Source organism: Protopterus annectens, chromosome 10.part0 (genome assembly GCF_019279795.1).
Source record: "Protopterus annectens isolate FY-2018-M chromosome 10.part0, PAN1.0, whole genome shotgun sequence".
In the NCBI taxonomy this organism is placed as follows: Eukaryota; Metazoa; Chordata; order Ceratodontiformes; family Protopteridae; genus Protopterus; species Protopterus annectens.
This window is the reverse complement of record NC_056744.1, coordinates 1,226,702,927-1,226,725,819: the sequence shown is the minus strand read 5'-3', so window position 1 is coordinate 1,226,725,819 and position 22,893 is coordinate 1,226,702,927. Positions and strand designations below refer to the sequence as shown.

General features: G+C 41.0%; 1 protein-coding gene across 1 annotated transcript in view; it reads left to right on the top strand.

The window, feature by feature from the left end:
• Positions 1 to 22,893, top strand: part of TUT4 (terminal uridylyl transferase 4) — a 3,240,181-nt gene that overhangs the window by 2,069,517 nt on the left and 1,147,771 nt on the right. The window contains exon 18 of the mRNA XM_044086854.1: positions 12,987 to 13,090. Coding sequence (XP_043942789.1) covers positions 12,987 to 13,090 — 104 coding nt within the window. The remainder of the gene's footprint in view (positions 1 to 12,986; positions 13,091 to 22,893) is intronic.

Sequence of the window (22,893 nt, the reverse complement as noted above, 5' to 3'; positions counted from 1 at the left end):
CAAAAGGAGTCTCTGTGGATGCTATGGTGGTAGCTGCTGCCACTAAGAAGGAACTAGCTGATCCTTCAGTACCTGTCCATCCACCTAACAAGGAATCTAGGTCCATGGACAGGTACGGGAAGCGGATGTTCTCGTCAGCGACATTTGCTATGCGTTCGCTGAACTACCTGTGCCATTTTACTCGTCTTCAAAGGGACTTGATTAAAGAAGCGAGTGACATGTTGAAGGACCCTACAGCTGCGGGTTTTCAAGATAAGATGAACACTCAGCTGGCTACCCTTAACTCCATAGCCAACTCCTCCATGTGCCTCCTTTCTTATGCGGCTGATGGGGCGAGAAGGCCAGGGACGGGTGTGGCCTTACGTAGGCATGCCTGGATGCGGCTATGCAATTTTGGACCCTTCAAGGCGTCTTTCACTAATTCCCGTTTGATGGATCATCTCTCTTTGGTCCTCAAGTGAAAGAAACCTTGACTAGGTGCGAGACTGATGGCAAGACTCTTTCTGCCGTCGGAGTCCGTTTTCTACTCCTTCTAGGCCTTACTCCAAAGGCCAGAAAAGTGGGAAAATGTGGTTCCGTAAACAATCTCAAGGGACTTCGCCTGACGCACAAAGTTGTTTTCCCGCCAGAGGCAGAGGCGGGAATAACAATGGTAGACGCCGCCCTCGAGGCAGGGGGCTCCAGAACCAGGGCAATCGAGAAGCCTTCTCTGATAAGCCCTTTCAGCATCCCTGAGGTGTTGCCCGACTGCCCACCTTCGGAGGCAGTCGGGAAGATTGTCACTGTACCCAGAAGCCTGGCTATCCCTGACTCAAGACAAATGGGTACAGTCCGTCATTTCCGAAGGCTATTCTATCCCCTTTCTTCATTCGAACCAATCAAAAAATCCCTTCCAGATGTTCCACCCGCTCAAAGGGATCTAGCAGTTTTGGAAATTTCAAAGCTGCTTGCAAAAGAGCAATTCAACCAGTTCCAGCAGACCAGCAAGGATCCGGAATCTACTCAAGGTTCTTTTTAGTTCCAAAGAAAACAGGGGACTGGAGACCAATTTTGGATCTCAGTATCTTGAACAGATCAGTCAAGAAAACAAGATTCCGGATGGTCACGCTGCAGTCCATCCTTCCCCTATTGGGAAAAGAAAACTGGATGTGCTCTATAGACCTTCAGGATGCGTACTATCACATAAAAATGAACAGACGCTCCAGAAGATTCCTCCGCTTCAGGCTGGGAACCAGTCATTTTCAATTCAGGGCCCTGCCCTTTGGTCTCACCACTGCCCCCCGGGTGTTTACCAAATGCATGGCAGTGGTAGCTTCTCACCTGAGACGTCAAGGATTCCAGGTGTTTCCATATTTGGACGACTGGCTCCTCACAGCTCCCACCAAGCATCTCCTTCTGATGGCCAGGGATTACACTTTTCGCATTTGTCAAAAGTTAGGCATTTCAATAAATTGCGAAAAGTCTGTTTTGTCGCCTTGTCGTACTATTACCTTCATAGGCGCAAATCTAGACACAGTAGACATGTCTGCGAGACTAACAGATCAGAGAATAACAGACATACACAAACTGGTCTCACTCCTTTTCAACGACAACAGAATCAAAGCCAGGTTAGTGCTGAAAGTGTTGGGAATTATGGCGGCCATACCTCTGCTTCCATTAGCCAGATTCCACATGCGAATCCTTCAATGGATGCTCTTTACACAATGGTCATACCAGCAACTTCCAATGTCCCACACCATTATGATCACGCAGTGCAGAAATCATCTCATGTGGTGGATGTCTTCCCCTCAGCTCTTGTTGGGAAGACCCTTTGTTCTACCCCCTCCAGTTGCTACTCTGACAACGGACGCCTCCCTGATCGGGTGGGGGGGGCATTATCAGGGCAGGACGGTCCAGGGCACATGGCAACCAAACGAATGCCACTTGCACATAAATGTTCTGGAGATGAGAGCAGTGCTTTTAGCGTTGCAAGCCCTTCAAGACTCTCTTCCCTTGGGAACGATTGCAATCCAGACAGACAATATGTCTGTAGTGTGGTACATCAACAAACAAGGCGGAACCAGGTCCTACCCCCTGTGTCGAGAAGCACTTAGATTGTGGCAATGGGCGATTTCTTCTCAGCGGTTACTGATAGCAACGCACATCCCCGGGAAGTCCAATCAAATTGCGGACAAGTTGAGCAGAGCTATCCTCATGCCTCACGAGTGGTCTCTGAAAGACTCTGTTGTGAGAGAAATTTTCCTCAAGTGGGGTCAGCCTTGCTGCGATCTATTCGCTACTCCCCAAAACAGCAAGTGCAGAGATTATTTCACTCTATTCCCTTTACCAGGCCAACCCAGCAGAGACGCTTTAGTCCAAGTTTGGCCCCGGGGACTTCTGTATGCATTTCCTCCCTTCCCACTAATCTCTCAAGTGATACAGAAAGCTATCGCTCAGAAGGCCTCATTGATCCTCATTGCTCCTTACTGGCCTCGACAGGTGTGGTTCCCCTTTCTGCATCAATTTCTATTGGAGCGACCTTGGCATCTGGACCTAGTTCCAGATCTTTTGATCCATCAGTCGGGTCAGTTACATCGCTCCCTGCCCTCTCTGAACCTCACTGCTTGGTTCCTCCAGTTCCAACCTTAGCCAGGCTTCCTCAATTATCTCACTCTGTTCGAGATATTTTGATAGCTTCCCATAAATCTTCCACTCGGAAGATTTATTTGAGTAAGTGGAAACGCTTCACATATTGGGCTCAAGGAAGGGACATAGATCCTTTCACTGCTTCCATCCAAATAGTCCTTGATTTTCTAGCTGAACTCTTCCATGCAGGTTCATCTCCTCTACTCTTAAAGTTCAATTGGCAGCTATTTCTAATTTTCATGTGGGTATTTCTGAGTCTGCCTTAATGTCCCACAAGCTTTGCAAAGCCTTTTTGAAAGGAGTTTTTCTTCTCAGACCTCCTATAAGAAATCCTCCTTCTCCTTGGGACCTAAATTTAGTTCTTACTTCCTTGATTCTTCCCCCTTTCGAACCTGCAGCCTCCTGTTCTTTAAAATTGCTATCATGGAAGACTCTCTTTCTGGTAGCTATTACTTCAGCTAGAAGAGTTTCAGAACTTCAAGCACTCAGCTGTCGACCTCCTTATCTATTGTTTCATAAGGACAGGGTATCCTTACGAACAAACCCGTCCTTTTTGCCTAAGGTGGTCTCGACGTCAAATCTAAATCAAAGCATTGACCTCCCTGTCTTTTTTCCAGAATATTCCAATAGGTCTGAACAGAAATTACACTGGCTAGATGTTCATCGTCAGTTGAGGTACTATTTGGATAGGACAAAACAATTCAGAAAATCTGACCAGCTGTTTGTCTCCTATGCAGAAGGCAGAAAGGGACTTTCAGTTTCAAAGGTATCATTATCTAGATGGCTAACATCTCTGATTTCCCTTGTATATGAAATTAGACACCAAAAGCTACCTAATAAACCTAAGGCCCATTCCACCAGAGCTTTGGCTACTTCTTTAGCCTTCCAAGACAGACTGCCTATTGACACCATTTGTGCAGCGGCTACTTGGGCTTCTCCTCACACTTTCATTTCTCATTATAAGTTGGATTTAGCTTCTAGGCATAGAGCTAACTTTGGTTCCACTGTTCTCAGGAGTCTGTTCCGTTAGGCCACCCGGGACAAGGTGCTAGGGACGCGGTCCCATCCAGCAAGAATGAAGGCGAGATAGACAACTTAACATATAGAAGTTATGTTCTTACCATAACGTTCCATGTTAGTTGTCTTCTTCTCGCCTTCTTCTTGCCCCACCCTCCTTCCCCTGGCCTGGACAGACCTAGAGGAGTTGTGATTGTGACCTCTCTTTCTACCACCTCTTTACTTAGGCATATGCTGCTTTGCATATTTCCTGAATCAGGATGTAGGTCACCCTTCTTTTCCCTGTTGTTAGAGGTGGACTCTGTTATAGTTATTCTGTTACTATTATAAGCTGGGGTTAGCTTACAAACGAGATCTGAGGTAACTCTCGCCTAGCATTGTGGGATATAAGGGGAGCCTCGAGCCGGTGGAACCAACTCTCGAGCTTTTAGAGTGGCCGAGTCGGAGCCGAGGTCGGCTCCGAACCCATCCAGCAAGAAGAAGGCGAGAAGAAGACAACTAACATGGAACGTTATGGTAAGAACATAACTTCTATTTATAATACCTACCTTCATTATAATTGGTCTGCCTAGCTACTTGAACAGAGAGGAATACTTTTTTGCATTGTATGGATGTTTATTACTTCCATTCAACATGGATCGAAACAAATTAATTGGAAATGATTCTCTGCTCATAATATCCTTTTCTTTTGTTAAAAAAAAACTTGAAGTAAGATATCTGAAGTGACCTTACCTAGTTTTCTTATGAAAGAAATTCAGTAAGCTTCTGCTGTTTTGCCAAGCATGCACACTACTACTACTAGAGCAGTGGGGGCATTTCTAACCATTCTATAATGTAATCTTGGATTATAGTTTTGCGGCAACCATGAGGTCTTCACTGAATACTTTTCCAAGACTTTATAAGATGGATGTGATATTCAAGTCTAGGTCTTCTTTTGGGGCCCAGTAATTATAAATATGTTCCGATGAGGAAGATAATCAGGAGGATGAGACTGGAACTTTGTCCTGCTGTTAATGAGAATGAAATGCCTCATACTGGATACAAAAGTAGTGCATGAGCAGATCCATCTTCATTAGTATTCCTGCTATCTTTTCCTCCTTCCTCTTTGCTGACTTGGTCTGACAAATTTGTTTTTTTGTCTACTTGTACAGCACACTAGACCTGGAGAGGAAGGTCCCAGGCAGTGCATTGGGAGTAATGGGGAAGGACTTAGCAGCAAACAGCACAACTGGCGTTTTTAAAACAAGTTAAATTATTCTGTCAAATTCTTAATACTTTGAATATCAAGAAGGAACTGAAATCCCCAAGTGACAAAATTAATGGAGGGCCACCATCTCAGAATACTACCAAAACTTAAAACTGGCATGATAGGTCGATCTGTCTTCTTCTGATACTCTGAACACATCTTAATAAAGTAATCCCTGCCAGTAAGCTACTAGTAGTCTAATGCCCCTTCTGGTATGGTGTAGCCTCATCAAAGGAAGCTAAGCTGCAGAAAGTGATAGAGCAAGATGAATATGCACATCTTGGAGAGACAGAGCGGGTATAATCTGTGAAAGAGTTCAGATAAGAGGAGGCACCTGTGAAAAGTCAAGAAAGCCGAAGAGATGTGGCACAAAAAATTACTTCTCGCCATTCATTCTTACAGATGGGTTCGGAGCCGATTGTCGGCCTACTACAAAGCTCGAGGTTTTCATATAGCTCTAGGCCAAGTCCCTATCCCATGATGCACCTAGAGTTACCCCAGATCTAGTTTGCTGCTGCAATAGATTGGAGGTTCTCTATAGCTTGGGCCAGTAAAAACCTTATTTTATTGAAAATATCTGATTTTATTGATAAATATTTTCTGCTTTAGATCTTTAGATAAGCTCTTATAGCCTTTTGTGTAGTTCTCTTCGTGTTTCTTTTTTTCTTTATCTAGTATTTAGCTCTCTTGGCCTCGTTTATTTAGGCCTTGTTTAATCTTTATTCGTGCTTAGATTATAGTTGTGTGCTGATAGCTTGTTAGATTTAGTCTTAGTGTTTAAAAAGTGACCTTTCTGTCACAGCTTTGAAATACTTTATCTTAGACATTAGATAAAAGTTTGTGTATTAGTAGTTTATATTACAGTTGTGTGCATTTATGTAGTGACTCTTTTGTCACAACTTTCTTATATTTACTCTTTAGAGTTTAGACAAATAGTTTTGTTTGTGTGCGTGCTGATTAATATTTAGCCCATAGTTTTAAAAGGGCTTGTTTGTTAATTGTTGTTGGGTGTGTCTGTTTTTTACAGCACCCTATTGTCATTGTGTATTTCGGAATGGCTGATGATAAAGACAAACATACTAAATCAGTGTTTAAAAATGTCCTAAATGTGGGCAGAAAATATCTGTCACTGACAGTCATGAAAATTGTATTTATTGTTTGGGAGCACTGCATCTCCTGGAAAGCTGCTTCATCTGTCATTCTTTCTCTTCTGGGGTTCTCCAGGAGAGAAAGTTGATTGACAGAGGTTTACTTAAACCTTCATTCCAAGAAGCTTTGAGCGACCAAGATGGAGCCAATAAATCCTCAAAGTCTTCCAAGACTTCTACTTCTGAGGTTAAGAAAGGTAAAAAGTCTTCAACGTCAGTTCCACAGACCTCGGAGCCGACCGTCTTGTACTTTCGGAGACGGCCCCGGTTTTGGAACCAGTATCTGAAGTGCCTAAGTCTCCACTCCTGCAGACTGTACCTCCTTCTATCCACTCATCGCGGTCTTCAATTAGCCTTTCCAATTTGGATGTGGATCGTGTGGTGCAGAAGCTTTTACAGGCACCGGCCTTTGCTAAATTCTTATCAGCTCTGACCCAACGGCTTCGGAACCGAAGACCCTTTTACCATCTGCTACTCTTCCTCCTCCGAGCCATACTGGTCCTTCGGAGCCGGAGGAGTTGGACTTGATCGTTTATTCTTTGTAGCCGGCACCTGCTCCAGTGTCTTTGGCTCCATTTACTGTGATGTCCTTGGTGCTGATTGAGGAATCTAGGAGCCGACACTGTCTGGTTGGGTCCAGGGAGGATAGTTGGACCGACTTGTCGGTTCTGACTGTGCCTCTCGAAGCTTCGGCTCAGATGAGCTTTGCTCCTGCCTCTGGCTCAAAGCCCACTGTCCCGGTGCCGGGGGTATCGATAGTTTCCTCGGATCCATCAGTCTCTTCTAATCGGACCTGAGGTGCATTCGAAGCCATGAGGAGAGTTATGTCTCCTAAGACATTTTCGACTTCAGGTCCGGCTACCTCCTCCCCTAAAGTGCCTGTGTCAGCTTCTGCTTCATAGATCCTTGCCAAGTGTAGAGACCCAGACCCTCAAGTAGCCCCATTGGGTGGCCCCTGCTCTTCCGAGACCTCACCAGAAGCCCCCACTGATGAGGTTCCCAGGAAGAGAAACTGTAAGAGGAAGCATTTAGACTCCCCACAGGAGTCCCCGACATCTGATACCGACTTGGATGAATCAGAAGGGTCCCCACGGTCCCCCTCCGATGATATCACATTTGCTGAGATATTAGAAATACTTAGGCAGAGGGGTGACTGGCAGTCCACCAACCCTACTGAAAATGAGTCAGTTCTCCTGAAGGCATTCGGGTCTCAGCCCTCCACCTCTTGGGTGTCTCCACCCTTCAATAAGCTTATGCAGCTGGTCTCACGAAGGGCGTGGGAGTCTCCGGACACCATGAAGCCTATCCCCGGGAGGCCTAATAAATTTATTTCTGCTCTCCAGAACAAATCTTTTCTTACTAAAGGTGTGCCGGTTGATGCCATGGTGGAGGTGGTAGCTACCAAAAAGGAAATTTCAGAAACTTCCTCTTCTATCTATCCTCCTAACAGAGATTCTAGGATCATGGGTAGATATGGGAAGCGAACTTAAAGATCACTGACTTTTGCACTGTGTTCGCTCAACTATCTAACCCAGTTTACTAGACTGCAAAGAGATCTCCTTCAAGAACTGAGAGATGTTTTTCAGGGTACAGTAGCTGCAGGAGCTTCAGGTAAAGTTGCCTCCCAGCTTGCTGCCCTCAACTCCATAGTGAACTCGTCCATGTGCCTCATTTCATATGCAGCTGATGGAATGAGCAAGGCAGCGGGTACAGGAATTGCTCTTAGGAGACACTCCTGGATGCACTTGCATTCCTTCGCGGAGCCCTTTAAGTCATCCTTTATAAATACCCCTTTTGATGGCCTGTCCCTTTTCGGGCCCAAAGTTAATGAAACTGTGACCATGTGTGAGCAGGAAGGAAAGACTGTGCCATCGGAGTCCGTTTTTCCACCCTTACCAGACCCTACCCCAAGGGTCAAAAGGGAGGAAAGATGTGGTTCCGCAAAGCCCAAGGAGCCTTTCAGGACACACATGGTGAACCCCCCCCTCCAGGGGCAGAGGGAGGGGGCAATAATGGAAGACGCCGCCGTCATGGCAGAGGGGGTCTGCAACACCAGGGTGACAGAGATCACTTCTTTGGGAAGCCCTACCAGCGCTCCTGAAAGGAGGCCCGACTGTCCTACTCTGGAGGCAGTCAGGGGTTGCTTATCTTTGTATCCAGATGCCTGGCTTAAAATAAATGACAGCTGGGTACAAAGTATCATTTACAGAGGATATTTCATTCCTTTCACCACACTCCCTCCACTGACTAGAAAAATCCCGGATGTTCCACCTAGTTACAGGAAACAGGCAACGATAGAGGTCCAATTGTTGCTAACAAAAAAGAGTCATCCAGCCTGTCCCAGCAGACCAGATAGGATCTGGAACTTACTCAAGATTCTTTTTAGTTTCAATAAAGACAGGGGACTGGAGACCTATATTGGACATATTTAGCAGACTAAACAGATCTGTCAAGAAGAGATTTTTTGGATGGTCATGCTTCAGTCGATACTTCCCTCTTTAGGGAAAGGCAATTGGATGTGCTCGATAGATCTCCAGGATGCATGCTACCACATAAAAATGGCCAGACCATCCTGGGATCATCTGCTCTTCTGGCTTTGAGCCAATCATTACCAGTTTTGAGCTCTGCCCTTTAGTCTCACTACAGCCCCCAGAGTGTTCAACAAATGCATGCAGTGGTCATGGCTCACCTGAGACGTTTAGGATTCCAGGTGTTTCCGTACCTAGACGATTGGCTCCTCACTGCCACCACCAGGCATCAACTCATTCAAGCCAGGGACACCACTCTTTCACTATGCAGTCAGCTGGGCATTGCAAGAAATTCAGAAAAATCTGCCTTGTCGCCATCGCAACATACCATTGGGCTGAGCAGAAAGAGTCTTACTACTCCATCAGCAGATCCGCAATATCATATCCAAAAACAAGGCTCCAGCATCAGAAGTACTAAAACTGTTAGGCATGATGGCAGCTGCAATATTAGCCATACCGCTGGGTCGCATGCACAATCGGATTCTGCAACAACTGTTGTTCATGCAGTGGTCTTACCAAGAGCTTCCAATGTCTCATCTTATAATAATCACGAACACATGCAAAAAGGATCTTCAGTGGTGGTTGATCTCTCTTCACATCATGACAGGTCGTCCTTTTGTGCTACCCCCACCAGCGGCCACAGTGACCACGGACACTTCCCTGATAGTGTGGGGGGGCATTTTCAGGGAAGAACAGCCCAAGCCACATGGCCCAATCAAGAGACGCATGTGCATGTCAATGTCCTAGAGATGAGAGCAGTACTTTCAACATTGCAGTACTTCCAGGACTCTCTTCCTTTGGGTACAATTGTGATTTAGACAGACATGTCAGTGGTCTGGTACTTGAACAAACAAGGGGGAACCAGGTCCTTCCCCCTTTGTCGTGAGGCCCTAAGAGTATGGCAGTGGGCTATATCCACCCAGCACTTTCTGTTAGCAATGCACATCCCGGGGAAATCCAAGTGATAGCAGACAAGCTGAGCAGAGAAATTTTGTTGCCTCACGAGTGGTCCCTCAAGAAATAAATAGCGGACAGGATATTCCACAGGTGGGGCCAGCCTTGCTGCGACCTTTTTGCCAGCCACATGAACACGAAATGCAGAAGCTACTTTGCCTTGATTCCCCCTCCGGGAGAAGCCCCAATGGATGCAGTCATTCACGATTGGCCTCCGGGTCTTCTCTGTGCATTCTCACCAATCCCGTTGATACCCAAGGTACTACAGAAAGCACAAGCCCTGAGAAGGACCATCATTATAATAGCCCCTCATCGGCCTCGTCAGATTTGGTTTTCCTTCCTTCAACTTCATCTTTTGCAGGACCCCTGGATTCTGGACCCAATTCCAGATCTTCTGAAGCACTCGTCGGGGGAACTTCATCCCTCTCTTCAATCCCTGAAGCTGACAGCTTGGCTACTCCAATTCCCATCATAGCCAGGTTCCATAATCTTTCTAATGAGGTGATGCAAATGCTCATATCCACTCATAAATCCTCTACCAGGAAGCTGTACCTTAGCAAATGGAAAAAATGTTCTATATAGGCCTCTCAAAACAACATTGATCCCTACCTACCTAGCCCCTATGGCCTCTGTACTAGAGTTCTTGACCATGATCTTCAACAAAAGAGCTGCAGCAGCAACAGTTCGTGTTCAACTTGCTGCTATCTCTAATTTTCACCTTGGATTTGAAGGGTTGAACATTATGTCACACAAACTATCCAAAGCCTTCCTCAAAGGGACCTTTCATCTCAGACCACCTGTGAAATCTCCCTATACCCCATGGAATCTAATTTTTATGCTTTCTCGCATTATTCTCCCGCCATTCGAACCAGCTTCCTCATGTGACCTCAAATTTTTGTCATGGAAGACTAACTTTTTAGTAGCTATCATTTCTGCCCATAGAGTGTCAAGAGCTTCAAGCCTTGTCCATTAAGCCTCCTTATTTGATTTTCCATGCAGACAGAGTCTCATTTCGAACTAACCCCTCCTTTTTGCGTAAAGTTTGTACTAAAGCTAATCTTAATCAAAGACTTGATGGGTTTCCATCTGGCTTGCTGACAGAACCCAGACTGTAAAAGTAGCCAACTCCAAATCCAGTTCCAGACAGGTGACAAGTAGAGTACCTCAGGGTTCAGTCCTGGGACCGCTCTTGTTTGGCTTCTACTTCTCTGAAGTACAAGCCAACACTAAGGGACTCTGGCTAACAAAGTTTGCAGATGACTGCAAACTGGGAGCCATTATTGAATCCCCAAATGATGTGGATATTCTACAAAAGGGCCTTACAGAAACAGATGCTTGGTGCCAGAGCCATGGGCTCAAGCTTAATGCCAAGAAATATATAGTTATCCCCTTTGGGGAAAAAACATGTACCCATGAATTACCACATAGGTGGCAGTACACTAAACACCGAAAGTGTGATGAGAGACTTAGGGACACAGTTGGACAGTGGTCTCACCTTCGATAACCACATCGCCACAACAGTCAGGAAATCCTTCTATGTGGCAGACCTCATCACTAAGGGCTTTTCATCCAGAAAAAAGGAGATCATTGTCTCACTGTACTCATCCTTCATTAGACTCATTATAGAGTACAGTGCCCCTTTTGGTATGTACCTCACAAGACATCTGCATCAGGGTGAAAGGCCACATTAATACCTCACTAAAAGAATTACAGGCCTAAAGCAGATGCCGTATGCTGACCGTCTAAAAATAAAAACAGCTATACTCTGTGTCATATCATCTACTCGGAGGCGATCTCTGCTTAACATACAAGGCCATGTCAAACCCTGAGCTGTTGCACATGCTCCACTTAAAGAAATCCTAGTCCCTCAGAGCCACACGCTCCAGGGATCTAAACCTTGTCATCACAATGAACAATACATGCTGGTGGGATGGGTTCCTGACCCAGAGACTCCCCATACTCTGGAATAGACTGCCCATACATGTCAAGCAGAGTGCCTCCTTGGCCCTCTTCAAAAAGAACCTTGGCAATTGGATGGGAGATAGTTAATTTACCCCGGGGATCACGTCAGTCACCCTGCTATACAGGGGTCCAGGGACGTAAACATTGTGGGAAGAAATATCCAAGGAATTGTTATGGCTAGGCTTGTATACGCCCTAGGGCTGATAGCCTAGTACCAACCTATGAACCTATGATTTGCCAGTATTCTTCCCCATTCACTCCAACAATTTAGAATATATGCTGCACAAACTTGATGTTCATAGACAGCTCAGATTTTACGTGGATAGAACAAAAAGATTTTAGGAAATCTGAACAGCTTTTCATTTCTTTTTCAGACTCAAGAAAAGGTATGCCAGTGGCCAAAACAACTCTAAGCGGTTATCTGATTGTATCACATTTGCTTATTCAGCTGCTAATATGCCCTTACAACATAAAATTAAGGCTCACTTTCTGCCAGACATCCTATAGATAACATTTGTGCAGCAGCCACTTGGTCAAGACCTCATACCTTTATCACTCAATATAAAGTTGACAGGGCCCCTTTTGGGTCTAATGTCCTGAAAAAAATACTCTCGTGAGCCACCCAAGATAGATGGTGCTTGAGACGCTACCCATCTGCAAGAATGAACTGCGAGATGGAACAACTTCACATAAAGAAGTTGTGTACTTACCATAACATTCCATGTGAGTTGTTCATCTTGCCTACATTCTTACTTACCACCCTCCTACCCCCTCTAGGGTTTTTCGAAGACTGAGATGCTGGATTCTTCCTGGTTGCTCAGCCCTTCTATAGCTTTCTCTTATTGAGTGATAGAATGACATATGGTATTATTATATGCAGCAAACAAGATCTGAGGTAACTCTAGGTGTATCATGGGATAGGGGCTTGGCCTGGAGCTATATGAAAACCTCGAGATTTGTAGTAGGCCGACTCGGAGCCAAGGATCCAAACCCATCTGTAAGAATGAAGGCAGGATGAACAACTCACATGGAACTTTATGGTAAGTACATAACTTCTTTATTTAAGTATTCCCTTGAAGATTAATTATTTTTACAGGGAGTTGTAGACATGTACCAGCATACATTTCAGGATAACCAGGTTCAGAAACGGTGGGAGAATTCAAGATTGTTGGGCAGATTTGATGGTTTTATTGAGTCCTATGAAAATCAATGTTGGTTTAACTACAATGGACACCTCACCTGTTAGTAGTGGGGCAGATACTGTTAAATGATTTGTTACCGATTTCTTTTCAGTACTGTAACTCCTACATGTAGTTTAAGATGTGTAGTAGTTTGTGATTTGCCAAGTCGCTGTTCATTGTGATGGTTGTTAAAAGCAGAATACTTTCCCCTTCCTCAAAGGCTAGATAACTTGTTTATTTCTGCAGATTACACAGTCCTTAAGTATTTGCTAATGTAGCTTTCCCTAATGTTATATGAATTTGACTGATTTTTTTGCTTTAATAGGTTTAAGAAACATCTTGCCTATAACAACAGCAAAAGTGCCTATTGTGAAGTTTGAACACAGACAGAGTGGGCTTGAAGGAGATATCAGTTTGTATAATACCTTGGTAAGTAACATTGTACATGTGACTAGTCATAGTAACCAAAATGTAATGTTTCTTTAGGAAAAATCACAACATACACACATTTTCTGAAAAGAACAGGGTGAAATGAAAAGGATCAGTTAGGGATTTCTTTTAAATATTGAGAACTGCCAGGCTGTTAAGACTGATGTGAAGATTATTTTAAAATATTTGTAATAAGGTCAAGGTTACTGTGTTGTGAAATAGTTAGTTTTGTCCCACACTTATTCTACCAGGGTTCTAGATACAGTTCTCCCAGACATACTATTTTAGTTAATCAGAATATTTTACTTGCATGCACAGACATTTCTCCTATTAAAAGGGGTTTTAATACAAGAGTTGCTTCACCCAAGAGATATGTAATATAGAAAATAACTTGAAAATATTCAGACATTCAGCTCACTTTAGCTATCTGTTGCTTATTATTAGTGAAACAGTTCCTCTGGCTTAAGCTTCTTTGGGCAAGGTTAAGTGGTTACACAAGTCAGGCACATGCATGGTCCAAGGCATAAGGATTTTCGGTCTTACAAGGCCTTCTAAGTTTGTATTCTTCATTTCCATAGTCCTTTAAAACCTCTTGCATATGACATCATTTTGTATCAATACATGTATTTCCAATGATATTGTAAATTAATTGTAGCACTAGCAATTCTATAGCTCATACCACTCAGAAAAAGGTCAGGTGTAACCAGTTAGTTCCCAGCTAAGCAGCTTCACAGTTTTAACCACTTGTGAGCTAAGATCAGAGCAGCCACATCAAGTATCTCAGGATGTTCTGCACAATAGGATTTACATCACCCCAGGGTAGCACTGGGAAGTGAGTGACAGCAAACCCCAGAATGGGGAGGTAAGAGGAGGAAGGAGTCAGCAACCCAGACTAACCGGCAGTTTTGTAGGCTAAGGGCTGTGACGTTAAGAATCACAAGGTAATTCTGTTTCCTATTAAATGTTGACTGAGCCTTTGAGGAGGTGAATGGTCAGTGATGAGCCAGGTGGTCTGTTCAGTGAAGAAAAAGTAAAGGGAATCCAAAGCCCACTTGACTGCTCAACACACTTTCATTAATGGAGTACTTCCTGACCAAGTCTGATAATTTTATCTGTGATGTAGCCCTACGTGTTCCTTCTTCCCATAGCCATCCTTAGGCATAGGCCAACTAGGTGGCCGCTCTAGCAGGGGCACTTTTCCAGTATTTATTTGGTGTAGGTAGACCAGGATGGGGGCACCAGGTGGTGTGTGCGAGGAGCACCATGAAGCCCTTTTGCCTAGGGCACCAGTTGACCTAAGGCTGGACCTGTTTCTTCCAGTATATTTGCAACAATTAAGGCCCCTAGACTTTGCATATGCTGCATCCTTTCTGCAGAGTAAACATGTTCCAAACTGGATGTAAACAGAACTGCTGCACACACAGGGCCATTTAAAAAAAAAAGAAATGCCCTGTCTGTCCCCTCAGTATGTAATACAAAGTTAAGGCCCTGAGCCCTGCTAAGCTCTGTGAGAAGGACTGTCAGGAGATAAAATCCAGAATAAACTGCAAGTAAGAATTGACAAAGTTCAGGCGCATGCCTAAGTTTGGATCACTGATTGAGCCCAGCTGTGGGTGGCTTCCACTTTTTTCCATCAGTGGCTTTATCAGTTCACTGCACTCACTGTACCCTAGATACCTGGCTTCCTCAAAGGCCAGACAGGTCATCAACATGTTTAGCAAGACTGATTGTTAGCCTAGCATCCCTTCGGAAGTAGAGTGCTACCTGAACTTTGAGTACACAAGATGCCCAGCCCTGAGCACATCATTTAGGTGTTTAGCTGCATAACATATGTGGGGCCATAGCAGCTTATCTATCAACAGTTCGATTGTTGCAGTTGACACAACTACACGTATGTGCATCCTAAACAGGAGGACTCTGTAGTATAAAAGTCTGTATACACAGAAGTGATTTTTCTTATGCCATTTGTGTGAGAGACACCTACTAGATATCCTTTTGAGAGCTCCTGACTAATGAAGTAGGTGGTAATTTCCATCCTTTTTTATTTCATCTTTTATTGACATGGGGGTACACTTCAGATTGGCTAATATTTAGCTGACATTTTGTTTGGGCAGCAGCAAATAATAGAATAATTGAAAACATAGCTATTAACATAATAATGAAAAGATTAATGAGAAGGGAGATGATGACAGAGCAGATCATATTTTGCATAGTAGCATAATAGAGTTCTCTCCATTGATTTGAGTGTTTCAGGACATGTTTTAAAGGTTAATATTGGTATAGGTGAAATAATTTATTGGAACAAGGAAAAGGAAAGAAGTTAATAGGGGGATTTAGGATGTTCTAGGGGGTATGCGAGAGCTGGGTTATAGGATGTGCAAGAGTTTAGATTGGAGAGGGAAATGAAATATTGCATTTGCAAAAGGTAGGGAAGATGTGTATTGAACAGATATACATATAAGCTTGGAATTTATGTCATTGTTTGAGCATTGCCAAAAAGTCATTTGCGCATCAGAATGGTGTGGAAAATCTTGAGGTGTATGCTATTTAAGTGACGGATAGCTTAATTTCTGAGGCATTTGAGTACTGCTTGCCTTTTGTAGGTGGGTTTTGAAGCTAGATCTCACTGTAGAATAGGAGCTTAATTTCTAATTAATGGTGGAAAGGATTCCCAGTCTCTGTGTCCTAGGAGCAAATAACTAAGGAGGGAAAGGGAATCAGAGAGTTTTTGGTTGAGAGTTTAGATTCTGCTTTATGTCCCTAATATTGAGTGTTCCTGCAAGAAATGAGAATGTGTGAGACTTCAGCAATATGCAATGGAGAGATCCCAGTACAAATCTGATCTACGCTAGGTAGGACACCATTCAGCAGTTTTGAGGAGTAAAGAATGAGATTGAGTTGAATCAAGAGAGTTACAAAGTGACACTGTTTGCAGTATGCAAGGAATTTAAATTCTTTTTTGAAGCTGTGGAATTAAAATATCTTTGTAATGGCTTTTTAGAAGCTGGTTACTGGAACTGTGATATCCTTTAAAATCAGAAAAATAGCTGTTGAATCTTGGATCTGATTTGCTCTGCAGAGTATTGAAAAGTGATTTTTTTTTAATCTGACCATAAGCATAGGTACTTAAAGTTTTGAATGGTTAAAATAGATTTTTGACTGTAATCAAGGAGAACCCAGTGAGGGAAGTACAATGGATAGTTTTTAAATGGCACCAAAGAAGATATTTTTTTTTTGTTGTTTTATGAAGCTTAGGATTTCTATAACTTAGGCACCTTACTACAAGTAAAATTTCAAGTTTATTTTTAATTTCTGTGTGATAAACCTGCCTTGCAGATTACCATGTTGCCTGCATAAAGTGAAATGGAAAGTTGGGGGATGTTTGCTGGGAATGGAATGGACTGTAGAGTGGAAAAGAGTAATGGTGCCTGTACTGATCCTTGATTTATAGTTGCAGGGGTAGAAGTGGAGGACCCTATTTTGATTGCATTTTAGACTGAAACAAGAGTTATTAAAACTCTGAGTTGCTTTAGGGCTTGTAATGGTAGCCGTAATAGTCATTAATAATGTGGTAGCCTAACTTGCTGAATGCATTAGTGAGGTTAGTGAATAGAACACCTGTAAGTTGACCTCTAGCCTTGTTAAGAGCAGTATCATCTGTTAGTGTTGTTAAGGTACTGCAAAATTTCCAGAATTCATGCTGGTTTCTAAAAAGGAGACTATATATTTTTACATAGTCCGTGAGTTGATTGTGCACTGTTTTTTCCAGTATATTACCTTGAGGTGGGAGGATAGAGTGTGGTCTAAAGTGGAAGTGTTAGGTTCAGGGATTTTAAAGATAGATTTTACAATAATTCCTTTCCCCACATTTTAGGAAGAGATTGTGGCATAGTGAGAGGGAGAAGTTGTAAATGTGCTTGAGAAGTGGTATATTGTGGTCACTGCAGGCTTTAGCAAAAGGTTATCATTTGCCAGCCAGCTCCTTGGGAGCATCATTGGTAATTTAATTCAAGAAAGTTTCAATTTATTTTAACACCATTATAGGGAGGTGTTGGGGAGTGACAGGAGTGGTTGGCAAGGTAAATTCCTACACTCTTTTAGGAGATCATTCACAGAAATGGTTCCTTGAGCTGAGGGTATTGAGTTGCTTGAATTTTGGGTAGAGTGCTTAGCCATCCCTGTGAGTTGATTACTTGAAAACAAAATTGTTCTGATTGGCTTAGAAGGGATGGTTTTAGCAATATATGTCTTTGTTAACGGAGTAGGTAGACTGGTCTGAGGACCATTTCAACCATGACCTAAGCCAAGTCAATAGTTCACACATAGAAAACTTGAACATTTTTTGCTACACTAGAGAAACTAGAAGGAATAAACCACATTAACTTCATTAAGGTATAACTATGCAACATGAACTGTTAGGATTTAACTGAGAAGAGCATATGTGTATACTCCAGATCTAGCCTTAGAAAGTCACCAAAACATATATTAATAAAGATGTAGTCATCTGCAGAAAGAGTTACTCCTGACAAAGTTGTGACAAAATAAGAAAGTATTAAAAATTGTGGGATACAAGCATTATGGAAAATTATTTACTGTACAACATGCAGAAGAGAGGCATGATTATCCCAGTGATCAGGGGATGTCAAGAAACAGGTGCTAGTCTGCAGGTGCTGTATCCATCTGCCTTCAGAGTAGATTTTTGTTGATGGGAAAAAGAGACCTTACTGGTTACAGAATAGGCTGTGAAGGAAATTAAAGTTTAGCCATTAAAAGGTGATCCAGGAAGCTGAGGGGGATTGCTCACAATCTGACAGTAAGAAATCTCTTAGTGAAACCTTTTCCATTGTTCCAAAGGAAAAACTAAACTTGAATGACAGAGAAAATGCAGGAGCTGACTAGAAAAATCAGGAGTACATTGGACTCAAACTAGGAACCAGTGTGGATAGCCTGAGATCATCAGGAAGATGACCAGCAACATAGGAAAACTAGTAAGTAAGTGGGAGTTTTGTAAAGCATCCATTTCCATTAGATGTAGTCTAAACATACACTGTGGGTCTGCTAGAAGTCCCTTACACTGAACATTTGACTGTTTTAAATTGGTGAAAGAACTGTAAACCATAAATCCCATTTTTTTAGTTTAGAAGGACACTGAAAAGACTAATGTGATTGTAACTAAAACAGTTTTTGTAATGTTTGTATAAAAGTTTACTGATGAAAATTGCATGTATTTTTCTAAAGTGATTTCTGTATGGTGTGCAGTTATAGATGTTTTAAGTGGGGGGGCTATTTGTGATGATTGTGCATGCTACTTGTAAGGTAAGAAGGTACCCTCTCTTAGTTGTAATGCATCAAGGTTTTACACTGCAACACAATACGAAAGGCATTGAAGAAGCAAATTAATATAATGTTGTGATTCTTTGGCTGCTGGGGGAGGCGGATGTAAATGTGCATTGACCATGTTGTAGAATGATTTAAGTTATTTTTTCTCTGCTCTACTTGAGGTAAACATCTAATGTTCTTAGTTTAAGTTAAAGAAATAGATAATTTCTTTTAAGTTATAAAATTTACAAATAAGAGAAAATGATGAAAAATATGGTCTTTTTTCTTGCATTTGCAAAGTAATTAGCTGAGGGGTTTCCATTAGCATCTAATTTTGGCCAAAGATAATCAGCATCTAAGTGCCATAGTACTTTTAATGCATAACAGTGCACAATTTAATTTGTTTAAGGTTAGCCAATGTATTTTTTTCTCCAGGCTCAAAGATTGTTTATCAAAATCATGCAAGTTGTTCTAAGCATCTGACAAGTTAAATAGATAGAGAATTATGTCTTTCGGCTTTTCCCTGTTAGGGGTTGCCACAGCGGAACTCCGGTCCGCTAATGATTGGCAGTGGATTTTTACAAGCCGAGTTGCCAGACCTGACGCACAACCTTCAACGAAGGCACACCCATTCACACATGTCTTCACGCAGAAGACGCTCTAGCTGACAATCGAACCAGACAGCATCTTACTGTGAGGTGACAACGCTACCACAGCACCACCACCGCAGCTGAATAGACAGATATAAATCCATGTAAGTGGGAAAACAGGCTGTAACATGCACATTTTGATCGTTAACCTTAAATTTAGAATAGGTAATTACCTGTGGGCAGTGACTTCTGTTGGGAGGGGTACATTTCCTCTGTGAATAGTGTAAATAGTTTTGTTTATTTCCTGTGGGTCAAAAGAGGATCCCTATTTTTTTTTTTTTTTTTTTTTTTTTTTTTTTGGAAAAAATGTACCTAGCATTTTTATTGAAGCAAACCTTCTAGGGAGGATGACATGGTTTCAGATCTAGACTAGAAGAACCAGCTGCTACATTTAAGATCTGTTGCCATTCAGTGTGTGCATGTAAGCTTTAAGATAATAAATGTATTCAAAAGAACTATCACATGTAATATCCAGGAGTTAATACCTTTTTATCAGAATGGCTGCTTTGTCATTATTAACCTTGCATGTAAATGGCTTTACAAGTATAAACAAAAAGCATAAAATTGAACTACAATAAGAAGGGTAGGGTACAAAAGGCAATGATGTAGAAAGTGCACTTAGATTGAAAAGAGCATGTGAATTTTACAAAGAAAGGTTTCCAGTGTGGACTTTCAAATGAATTTCAAGGACAAAAGAAAAGGGGAGTAGTAATACTGATTGAGAGAGGGGCCATAGTAGTTATAAAATAGGAAAACTGTGGACAGTATTGGTAGACTTGTGGTAGTAATTCTACCTAATAGTACTGTTATGGAGTGTAAGAAAAGTTTGCAGGGGACATAAGATTTCAAAAGGGAGGTATATTTATCGGTGGGGATTGGAACCTGATTTGCAGCAGAGAAGGGACATATAATGAGACAGTTGACTTCTGAGGAAAAAGAATATTTGTTTGGTATGGAAGATGTAAATTCAGTAGCAGGAACTCAAAATTTACTTATGATTTTGTGAGATACAGTAACTGGAGTAGATGAGACAAAATATTAAATAGGAGCATGTGTATTTAATTGAAGGCTGTAAGACCCATCCAATAAGGATATCAGAATATGCACCAGTAAAAACTAAGATAAAGATGCAAGGTGGTGATATAAAAATAATACATTATCACTTTGTACTTTGTTAAAAATAAAACAATTTAAGGAATAGGTAGTGGCTATGAATTGAGTTATGAAATATAGGAATTACTTTGGAAGGGATAGCTAGTAAGTGGGAAAAATGAAAATGGAGTTGAAATGCATGGCAGAAATAAGAGGAAACCGTATGGGGAAAGAAGGTATAGGAATTATTTAAAGGGGTGACAAAGTTAAAAGTATTGCAAAAAAAGAGGAATCTCAAAACAAGAAGAATAGCAACTGCAGAGTGCCAAAGGAAAAGCAATGGAATATTTGGATAATATGAGTGGATTTAGAATTGTTGCTTTTAAGCAACTATTTTTATAACTCTAGGGCACAAAACTTAATGACATGACTTAATTGCAAAGTGGTTTGCCACTGTTTCATAATCACTGTAATGTAATTGATCAGTGTAGGCTATATCTGTAAGCACTCCTTTATCCCTGAATGTGGGATGCTGTCAAGTTCTTTTTTATCTGTCCATGTCATACTTAGATTCTTCCCAGTTTTACAATTATGACTTTATTAAGCAACAAATGATCCTGTGTTTCATATGACTTCCTTTTGTTACCATTTTGTTCTTTTGCAATGATTAAGTTTTCTTCTAAATGACGATAAACTCTGTCTGCTTCAGTTCCAATATATAGTTTCTACATAGTCAAAAGGCAAGGTACTTGTCTGTAGTTTTTACGATGGCTCATCGATTCACTGTTAAAGAGGAGTATCATTTTCCCATTGTTAATCAGGTTGGCATCTGTTCGGAACATGCATGTAAGTAGTTCTTATGTAAGGCTAAATCTTCATGTAAAAATGTTAATTCTTTTCCCCAGAAGTTAGGTGCTGCATCTGGGCCTGGAGTTTTCCAGTTAGGAGCTTTTCTTAATTTTATTTTAATTTCTCTGTTGATTTCATATCCTGTACAGCTGAATTTCTTACTGTTTCTTCTACCCATTCAGCATCTTTATGTTCCACTGAGACTTCGTAAAAAATTCTCGAAAATATGTCCGTTTCTTCTTTTTTTTTTTTTTTTTGGGTGGTTCTCTTCCTTTTACTTACTTTCCCAATTCTCTATAAAACTTTTTGGGGATCATCAGTGCAGTGCTTATGTTGTACTTTTCCTTTATGCTTGTCTGCATATCTTCTACGTTTTTCTGCCTGTGGTGATATCGTTAATTTATTATTTGCAGTAGAATATGATAGATCCTGATCTGTTCTGATACTGCAGGTTGCTTTTATCACACCTATCTTTCTTTTTTCCATCTTCTGTAATTTTTTTTTATTAAATATTTTTATTGAAGTAGGAAAATGATAATTTTAACAATAATATGAACACCATGGATACAATTTTTGAACTTGAACAATGAAAAAGACACACTACAACTATATACACTATTTACAATTGATAAAATTATAAAACAATAGCAAAATATTTGCATAATAAACATCAAATAATTCCGGAAGAGTTAGAGTCTTTATAAAAAGTTTCAATGAGAAAAGAAAGAAGATTATTAACAACATTTCTCAGATTTATTCTCACTTCTTTTGTTTTAGTTGCTCTGGAAACCACTTCTTCAATGAGAGTAGAAAATCTTCCACAGTTGGCACTTTCTAGCAATCTTTAGTATTATCCATAAGAGTTATGAGTTGGCATTGCTCATTACAAAACCTTCATTTACATTAAAGAATATTATTGATTTAGAGAAAAAATTATCTGTAAATAATGCTTTAAAAAATCTTCAGTATTATCCCAAAACTGTTTCAAACAGGCACATTCATAAAAAATATGGATCCAGTCTACTTTACTTGGGGAACAACATTTCCAACAAATAATGTTGTCAGTTTTATTAAATGTTGCAACCCTCTCAGTAGTTAAAAAGGCTCTATGCGGGAACTTCCATGTAAAAGTACTCCAATACTGTCCACAGGATGTTAATTTTATAGAAGATAATGTTGATTTCTCGAGTGAAGTTTAATTAAGAGCGAAACCCTTAATTATTGAGTTCTGATGTTTGTTATTGTAGTTTTATATCTGATTAGTATACCATACAGTTTGGAAGTGATATTGTTAGTTAAAATTATAGTACAATAATTCAAATATATAACAAGTTCAATGTGGTTGGTCTTAAAAGGAAGAGTTACTAATAATTCTACTTAGATCCTTTGAATAATTTGCTATACTTTGCAATAGTAACCAGTGTTGTGTTTGTAGATTGAATTCCTTAATAATGTGTTGCACAGTTAAAACTTCTAAGTCTCTCATGCAATGGTTCCAACATACAAATTTATTGTTCTCCCATTCATTGAAATTTTTTAAGTGTAACTTATCCAGAAAGTTTCTTGTAATGTTGAAGGGAACAAGTAAATCAAACCAAATTTTAATATCTGATTTGCAGTTTATCATCTTTCTGAAGTTATTAAAGGTGTTATTTATGGTATTAGACTTTGTAGGTTTTATGGCGTGACAAATAAAATATCAAAGTTTATTAGAAGATGCACTAATAAAATGTTCAATAGTGGTGTATTTTCATTTAAAAATATAAATAAATGTAAAGACTTTCAATTAGAAGTATAATTTGGGTTTACCCAGCTTATGACATCTTTACACAGTGCGGATGTTATATAAGTTTCTGTATCTGGGAATTTTATGCCGCCTTTATCCCAAGATCT